Raw genomic sequence first — 10,000 nt, 5'->3', positions numbered from 1 at the left:
ACCCCTTAATGAAGGGATAACAGTGGAAAAGAAGAAGAGTAACAGGAACAAAAGAGGGATGCAGCTAGGGACCAAAGGCATACTGCAAAGAACCTTAAGTAATAACAGCTCTAACTCCCTATGGGGTTTCACGGTCCAGATGTTCAAATCACTACAATCCCAAAACTACCTTAAAATATGAGTTGTTCATTCCTAAAACAGGAGAAATGTCAAGTAGAAAATGCAGGAAGGATGAGAACAAAGGAACATTCGAAAACTGAGGCCAGCAAAGTCAGAGGAGGGGAGGGGGGAATTTGAAGCAGCATGTGCGTTGACTGATGACAGCAGTGGGTTCCTCAACATAGAGTTGGCAGTACAGTACAACTCACCAATGTGAGGAAAATGATACAACATCTGAACAGTGTTGAATGATGTATGTAGTATGTTTGATTTCTAAGTTTTGAAATGACAAAGCTACATTTAACTAACCACATGAACTTATTCTCATTAGATAGTTGTAACGTATTCGTGTTCATATTGTGTAAGACAAAAGTTTTGTTGGTTACAAAAATATGCCTAAGGGTATAAAACCTAAAGCTCGCTGAATACAAGATGATGCAGGAAAAAACCCAACCTAAACATACAGAAAAGATGACTGCATGTTTACTGCAAACAATTTACTTGGCATCAGTTGCTGAAATTCACCACAATAAGAGCTGTAGACAATACACAAAGTTATTTGCAAAAGTCTTAAGATAGGTCAACAGGACAAAGCTAGTTATCCCTGAAAGAGAACTCTTTCAGGACTCACATCAAGAGGGAAGGTAAGTGGTAATGGACTGGAAATCTATAATAAAAAAGTAAACGGAAATGAGAATGTGGAAATGTTTAAACAAAGCAATGTCTAGTTAACCCATCAATCAACATGTTCTCAAATTAGTCCATCCCACACGCTCTTTGAGCAAAACTAACAAAATTATAATAAGAGAGGAAACTGGGTCTTCTGAATCTACATTTAAGCAAACTGGAGCACAGGCTAAAAGCTGGAAACCCTAGTTTATTACTAGCTATACAAAAATTATCTAAAACTTACATGAATCACCAAAACAAGTGCGTGTATCTGACAAAGCTTCCAAGAGAACAGGTGAAAAAAATATTGTAAATTGTATAATGAGTCTAAATGAAGGAGGTAACTGTCAGAATATTAGAGGCATGAAATCACTTAAAAGGAATGTGGGAGAATTTTGACCAAGAAAGCAGGACTGATGAGAAATCTATTGACATGAGAAGTGCAGAGTCTGTGTCTGTTTAGATTAGGATGAGAGGTGTGAATCAATTGTCTGTCATGATACAGTCAGGTGAGAAATTTGTGAATAAATGACTATAGAACTGGAGAAATCTGATCACAAAATTAAAAGGGATGCATTAAAGGAAATTTTGAGGATGTTTGGCAATAGAAGATAAATGGTGAGGAGTATCTGGAAGCATATGTTAAAATGTGTTTGGCTGGTTTTGAGCAAATATGTGTCCAAGATAATTGACTACCAAATTTCCACATTACGAGAAATCAAGAAAGGGCTGGAAATGTAGCTGTGAAGTTATGGATTATACTTGGTGATTATAGTTGTAGAAAATTTGTAAACAATTAACATAAAAAGTGAGGCAATATGGATAAACAAGTCACTAAAACAGTGGAACAGATAGCCATATTAACAGTGAAAGAATGGAATTACTATATGAATAGTATAGGTATTTGGAAATAGTATATACAACAGATAATGGTAGCACAACTGAATAGGTGAGCCACAAAACAAGTTACTCAAATAAGGTTGGAAGATTCTGTAAGGTATGTTCACACATTCATGTATCAAGTCACTCACAAAAGTATCCCGATATGCGTATTTATGATAATGGGCATTCGGGGCTACAAACGATCCCAGCGTGCGTGGGGAGCCGCGTTCGCTTCGACATGTTTAAAAGATACGTGTCTGCTCATGGCATCTGTCATTTTGCATTGCTCCAAGTGCACAGCGTGGTGCATCCATAGCGTGGTCGGTATGCCTTCGGGGCAATGACACGCGTTCCCTCGCTGCAGTTCCGATCCCACCAAGCACAGTGTGGGTCCCCATGTGATTTGGGAACATATGGAACGGCAGTGCTGCTCCCCTGAGACCCACTTACGATGACTCCATGTCAGTTGATACCCCACACCCAAGCCAAAGCCCTTTGGGACGCTCTGCCAGTGCCCACAGTTCCCCCTTCTGCTTCGACTCCAATATGCATGCCACTGGCAACATACAGTGGTGGCATGACCCAGTCTCTCAACCTGACTGTGCAACAGGTGGTGATGCTGCAGGTCCAACTATTGAGTTACGTCCACACCCAGGGACATCAACATTTCACTACTGAGTAGCAGCTTCCTCAAGAACTTGTAGTTGTATTTGTATATAATAAGTAAGCAAATACCACAGGAAAAAAATAGGCAGAAATCCAAGCGCTGTGTATATATAGTTATTTTTTTTGTATGAATGAATTAATGTGTAAGTATGAATGTAAACAGAAATATATACTTTTTCAATTTTATATGTCTCATTGTATTAACAATAATGTATTAATGTATAAAACTGATGTAACAAAATGTATATTTTTTGTATTATTTTACATTTAAGTATAAACAATAAAAATATAATTGAAAACTTTTAATCAATAAACCAAAAACCATCAAAGTAACAAAATGAAATACGACATATGCAAACAACTATATAGTCAAAAGTAACTTATATTAAAGGAAAATGAATAAAAATGAATATGCAAAATAACATATACGTACTAATTAAACAATAACGGTTATTCAATGAACTAAAACAAATATCAGTACCAAATTGAACTGAGAATAATAACAAATAAGACATATGCAAAATAAGATATAATTGAAACAAAACTCTTAACTGAAATACAAACGGAAAATTAACAGTACGAACACGAAAAAATAAGGAAGTCAACATAAAAAGTAACAAATAAGACAGAGAAATAAATATAACAAATATAAAATATAAAATCACATACTACATATAAATGAAGTCTGAAGATCAACTATATGCAATTATTCATTGTTTCCCAAATTTTAGACCGAAATACAGTAATAATGAAAAATTATTTTAATGTTGTTTCCAAATACAGACAACTTTCAAGAGAATCTTCACTAAAAGTCTTCTGCGTATGAACACACACAGAAGCACATATATAAGTCTGAATGTGTGTGTGTGTATATATATATATATATATATATATATATATATATATATATATATATATATATATATATAATATATATATATATATATATATATAGTATATATAGTGGTATATATATATATATATATATATATATATATATATATATATATATATATATATATATATATATATATATATATATATATATACAGTGGTAAACCTCGAGATACGAAAGGCTCAACTTACGAAAAACTCAAGATACGAAAGCTGACACGAAAAATTTTATTGCTCTACATACGAAAAGTTTTCAAGATATGAAAGGTTTCTGAAAGTCTGAGATTCGCCCAATAACAATTTTGAAACTCGCGCCGCGCGCCACCATCTTAGTCTTCTAGTAGACTCGCCACCATCCTCCTGCGCTCTCCCATTGATTCCTGATGCTCAAGCCCAACAAACCAATGAGATCGCCTCTTTGTCCTATTGGACAGCATCCCTCCCATCATGCATCTTACGTGGTGGTGTACCTTCGCTCGGCCACTTCGCACCCGAAGCTTTATCCTACGCATGCGGCATTCGTTCGGTCCAACAATTTCGTTTAGTATCGTAAATTCGTTAGTGATTTCGTTGTGCTACTTTATCGTGTTATGAGAACCTAATTAGTATACGTACTACATACGTAACTTAATTACGTACAGTACATATTAGTCATGGGTCCCAAGAAAGTTGCTGAAGTTCACAGAAAGAAGAGAATGCTTTCTATGGAGACAAAAATGGAGATAATAAAAAAGTATGAAGCTGGCTTGCGGTTGAGTGTGATCGCTAAGGAATACGGCTGAAATCCGTCGACGATAGGCACCATCCTTAAGCAGAAGGAAGCCATCAAAGCAGCTACACCTTCCAAGGGCGTCACTATTTTGTCCAACAAGAGGAGCCATGTGCATGATGAAATGGAAAGGCTGCTTCTTGTATGGATCGAGGACAAAGAAATCGATGGCGATACGATAACCGAGACGGCAATCTGCCAGAAGGCCAGCGCTATTTTCGGCGATTTGATTGCCCAAGCTGAAGACGATGGCGGAGAGGGGACATCAACGGCAACCCCAGAGTTCAAGGCTTCCCATGGGTGATTCGAAAAATTCCGTAAACGGACTGGCATCCATTCGGTGGTGAAGAAATTGAAATTACGTAAAGTATAAAAAAGTAAAAAGAAATGTAAAAATAAAAAATAAAATAAAAATAAATTTTATTTTAAGTTTTTTGTAAAATTAAGTGTTACAATTTTGTTAATGTGTTTTGTAAAGGTTAGTTTGTTTTTCTGACATTTTTTTATGTGTTTCGTAAAGTTAAGTGTACGTATCTGCCGTTTGTCCTCCTCCTCCTCTGCCGCCACTTTCGGAGATAGCCTCACTCGAAGGTAAGCTTCACATTTTACGTTACAGTAATAATATTTTCTTGTACACTAAATTACACTTTATTTACAGGTTTTTGCCATTTTATTATTAAGTTACGTATTGAATGGTCCAAATTGTTGTAGTATTTCATTTTTTATAGGTCAATTTAGCTTTATTATGAAATTTACTGGGGTGTTTTGGGAGGGCTTGGAACGGATTAGCCATTTTACATGTAAAATGTGGTCCAAGATACGAAAAACTCATGATACGAAGGGCGCCTCGGAACGGATTAATTTCATATTCAAGGTACTACTGTATATGTATGTATAATATATATATATATATATATATATATATATATATATATATATATATAGATATATATATATATATATATATATATATATATATATATATATATATATAATATATATATATATATATATATATATATATATATATATATATATATATATATTTCAATGGCAATGTAGAATGTAGGACCTTCACAACTTCCACCAATACCATGCATTACCTGGGTTCTGTCTGTTTGCTGGTGTTATAAGGGTAAGGATGTCGTCAATGTTCTCCATGTTGAATCAGCAGCAGGGGAATACTTCTTGCTGCAGGTAGGCGGTGAATGGAACTGCAATCACATGTGTGCAGCACAGCCCTTTTTATACCTCATGTATACCCATTGATGTACATTGGGATTAACATGAGGTCGTTACACATATGGTATATGTACATGGGTGTTACTTGCTTGCCCACACATTACTTGCGGGGTGCAACCTATTGTCGTGGCAATTAACAAAAGCGTCCCGTCAATCTTGCACAGTGTGTAGGCTTATTAGGCCTTATACTTCAATCTTACGGTATGGTGCCGTTATGTTGACTTACGCCCATCGGCCTGTGACATGTATCCACTTGATCACGCCGACAAACCACCCATTTAGCCACGTTTCACATGCGTGAACATGCGTGGGCTTGATATGTGAATGTGTGAATGGGGCTTAAGAAGCTTGTAAGAGAACAGTTGCGGCAAGCGAAACCAAAGTTGGATTGTATAGTGTGTGGAGCCATTTCTCCTTTATAGAAGTAAAATTTAGATGTTGAAGAAAATGAGAGGAAACAGTCACAAATTATTTTATGTGCAGTATTTCTGAGTAAGAAGGGATACAGGGGTATAAAGTGGGGATGTGAAAAAAGTTTTAGGTCAGAATAAGTGACACGACAGATCAGAGTTGGTTGGATAACTTTTTGGCAATGGTGACAGATAAGTTAGTTAAAAATGTAAAATAAGCATACAATTTGCAAGGCAGTATGAAAGGAAGACAAGGAGTGTTGACAAGATGGAGAGCAAGAACAGAACTTTAGTATCCCAGAAACGAGAGAGAATATTAAGATAGAGGTGATTGTCTTACTACATATAAGAATGAAATAAAGAAGATTATATTAATACCCTGTTCACCTAACAGGTGATGAAGAGGTCTATCCCTACATTCAAAATGACAAGTGCAAAATTAACACTTTTATAAATAACTTTTATAAATAATGTACATAGAAGGGCACCCTTAGACTCTTTATTAACAGCTTACTAGAATATATCTAAAATTTAGACCAAAGGCCAAGTGCTGGAACACATGAGGTTATCCAGTGTTGGAAGGGAAATTGATGGTAAGAAGATCTGAAAGGTGTAACAGGAGTAAAACCTCACAGTCTCACTATGAAACAATTGTTAGAGAGGATGGAAAGTTAGATGGAAGAAAGAGAATATGAATGGGAGTACAGTAAATGGAATAAAAAAGGCTGTAGATATGGGTCATTTAACAACATGATACTCACTTTTGGTGCACTGCACTCCTATGAATCCCTCTGGACACCTGCACTCTCCAGGACTGACACAACGTCCACCATTGAAGCAAGGTTTGGTGCACACAGGCCTACAGGATATGCTTTGGCCATCCTGTAATCCCTTGGGAAATTGCCACACTCCTCCTTCGCACTTCACCGTTAAGGATTTCTCGTGTGTTATGAGTTCATAGTCTTTGTAACATTCAATTTTGAAGATGGTTTGATCCTGATTGCTGAAAAACAGAATGAAGGGGCATGAAAGTACAGTAGAGCACCCTTGACTCACGAACGCATTGACCCACGTACAACTCGATCCCCGACCAAAATTATAGGTAAAATTTCACCCTTGACCTACGAACTAACTTTGAGATACGAACAAAAAAAAAATGCGGAAAATAAAAATTCTGTTTGGGTCATGAACTAATTTTGAGACATGAACATTTGAAAAATGCTGGAAATTTCTGGAAAATAACAATTCACTTTGTTTCACAAACTAATTTTTAGACACAAACATTTGAAAAATGCGCGAAATCGCCCAGGCACACGACGTAGAGCGTTTGAGTTGCCATGGGAACAGCCATCCTCCAGCCGCACACGCACGGCGTCACCCACGCATCGCTCTTTGTCTCATCTCATTGTGTACAAGACGTTCGTCAATTCGCTTAGCATTTTTTGCGCTAAAACTTGTGATTTTCCTTCATAATGGGCCCTAAGAAAGTGAAGAGTGGTGGTGAAAGTAAAGAAAGTGAGTGATGGTGAGAAGAGGGTGCAGAGGAAGATAACCATTGAAATAAAGAAAGAAATTATAGAAAAGTTTGAACGTGGTGTTCGCGTGACCGATATCGCAAGTGAGTACAAGAAATGGCCAAGTCGACAATTTCGACAATTTTGAAAAAACAAGGATGCCATTAAAGAAGCAAATGTTGCGAAGGGAGTGACAGTACTAACCAAGATGAGATCGCAAACCTCGAAGAGGCAGAAAAAATAATTTTGAAGTGGGTACATGAGAAACAGATGGCAGGTGATAGTGTAACGAGCCGATCATCTGCGAGAAAGCTCGGCAAGTGTATCAGAGTTTGCTGAAGGAAACTCCTTCTACTAGTGCCACGCCAGATGATTTTAAGGCTAGTAAAGGGTGGTTTGATAACTTCAAGAAAAGAACTGGAATTCACTCTGTAATTAGGCATGGTGAGGCTGCTAGCGCAGACAAGGCTGCTGCTGAGGCATTCGTGACTGAGTTGCCGAGTTCGTGGAGGCCGAAGGATACGTCGCTCAACAGATTTTCAATTGTGATGAAACGGGCCTCTTCTGGAAGAAGATGCCCAACAGGACATTTATCACCCAAGAAGAGAAGGCGCTCCCAGGCCACAAGCCAATGAAGGGATAGGCTTACGCTTTTTGTTATGCTCAAACGCAAGTGGCGACTTGAACTAAAGCCGCTACTTGTCCTACCATTCAAATAACCCGCGTGCCTTTAAGCAGCACAACGTAAATAAGGCCAGACTGCCGTAATGTGGAGGGCCAATACAAAAGCATGGGTGACACGGAACTTGTTTATGGAGTGGATTGATGAAGTGTTTGCGCCGACCGTGAGTCAGTACCTAACAGAGAACAAGCTACCCTGCGGTGCCTTCTGATCATGGATAATGCCCCGGCACACCCTTCGTACTTGGCTGACTGCAGTGAACATGACTTCATTCAGTTCAAGTTCCTTCCACCCAACACGACCTCTGTTCTCCAGCCCATGGACCAACAAGTCATTAGCAATTTTAAGAAATTATATACGAAGGCGCTCTTCTCCAGATGCTTCCGTGTAACTGAAGAGACAAAATTAACCTTAAAAGAATTTTGGAAGAAGCACTTTAATGTTTTTCACTGCATAACCCTCATTGATAACGCATGGACTGAAGTTACGTACCGCACATTAAATTCTGCGTGGCGGAAACTTTGGCCCCAGTGCGTAACTGTCCGTGACTTTGAGGGCTTCGATGCAGAGATTGTGCAAGAAATTGTGTCCATGGGCAACAAGCAGTATGGGTCTACAAGTCAACGACGAAGATGTTGAAGAATTGGTCGCTGAACATTCAGAAGATTTGACTGCGGACGAACTTGTTCAACTCCACAAAGAGCAGCAGGAGCAACTTGCTCGGGAGCAATCAACTGACGAAGAGGAGGCTGGGGAGGAAGTTACAGATGTCAGCAGTGATGTGATAAAAGCCGCATTGGAAAAGTGGAATGATGTCCAGTGCTTCCTTGAATTGTATCATCCGGACAAAATTGTTACGAACAGGATCGTGAATATGCTCAATGAAAATTTAATGAGCCATTTCAGAAAAGTTATGCAAGGAAGGAAAAGGCAACAGACATTGGATAAGTTTGTGATTAAACGTTCACCAAAAAAACCTAGAAGAGTTTGAAATCTCCGGAACGAGATCTCCCCGACCTGGATGGGGGAGGGTCTCCTTCCGCACAATAACCTCCTCCCCACCCACCACCCTCCTCTTCTCTTGTCCGTCAAGCCAGAAGTCTCGCCAGTCATAGTAAGTGTTCACTTTACAAACGTTTTTATAGTGTTAGTTTACCATTTTAAATTATATTATTAGATATATTAAGGTTTTTTACACTGACTTTTACATTATCTGTGTAAAATAAGGCAAAATATACATAATATATATTGGTTCGTAGGGGTCGAGAACCAATTAATATTATTCCCATTAAACCTTATGGGGAAATTAGCTCCGAGTCACGAACAATTTGGAACACGACAAGGTCTAGGAACGGATTGTGTTCGTGAGTCAAGGGTCTACTGTATTGGTACTAAATGTCTTTTTGGGTAAACAGGAGGCTCCCAAAAATATTTTGAAAAATTAGGATATAAAGAGTAGCCGTAAACTTACAAGCTGATGGTAAGGAGTTCTCTGACCTGCAGTAGCCTGAGGTCTCTGACTTCAGAGTACAAGGTGGTCTGAAAGTCTTGTTACTCCTACCAAAAATTACCAACAATAGAGGTACAAGTATTGCAGTAATTCAAAATACATATCCTGGATTCAGTTTATTCTTGTTACCCCTAAATATTATTTAAATGTTCAAATTTTTTGTCCTAATATTATTCAATTTTTTTTACCTTACCAGTTGTTGCAACTTCTCCCTCATCAGTCCACGCCTATCATGCGTTGTCATCAACCATTCCACCTTCTATGCTCAACATACTCTCTCATCCCACAAACTTGCTCTTACTTCTCATTATTTTCCAAACTTTGCTAATGACTTTACTCAATATGCACCAATATTTCTATGCATATGCATTCATAAAACACAAAAAATAACAACAATCAGAAAACTGCACAATAGCTCATCACTCACCTGAAATTACCAAAGGCATTATGTAGGAACTTCGGCGGCAAAGAGCACTTTTCATGTTCACAGCGACTGCCTGAGAAGCCTTCTGGGCACTTGCAAGTACCGGGGAAAATGCAGGTGCCCCCGTTCTTGCAGGGATCAATAATGCAAGTAGGGACGCACGGCTGAGGCTTCTTTGC

The 10,000-nt window shown here is 38.1% G+C and overlaps 1 protein-coding gene across 1 annotated transcript in view; it reads right to left on the bottom strand.

The window, feature by feature from the left end:
- LOC135219347 (uncharacterized) overlaps positions 1-10,000 on the bottom strand; it is a 294,091-nt gene that overhangs the window by 275,921 nt on the left and 8,170 nt on the right. Inside the window, exons 6-7 of the mRNA XM_064256029.1 lie at positions 9,825-10,000; positions 6,453-6,694 (exon numbers count right to left, since the gene is read on the bottom strand). The exon at positions 9,825-10,000 is cut by the window's right edge and continues 100 nt beyond it. Of these exons, the coding sequence (XP_064112099.1) occupies positions 6,453-6,694; positions 9,825-10,000 (418 nt within the window). The remainder of the gene's footprint in view (positions 1-6,452; positions 6,695-9,824) is intronic.

This window comes from Macrobrachium nipponense, chromosome 1 (genome assembly GCF_015104395.2).
Source record: "Macrobrachium nipponense isolate FS-2020 chromosome 1, ASM1510439v2, whole genome shotgun sequence".
NCBI lineage: Eukaryota > Metazoa > Arthropoda > Malacostraca > Decapoda > Palaemonidae > Macrobrachium > Macrobrachium nipponense.
The sequence above is the reverse complement of the archived record's forward strand: the minus strand, read 5'-3'. Positions and strand labels throughout refer to the sequence as shown.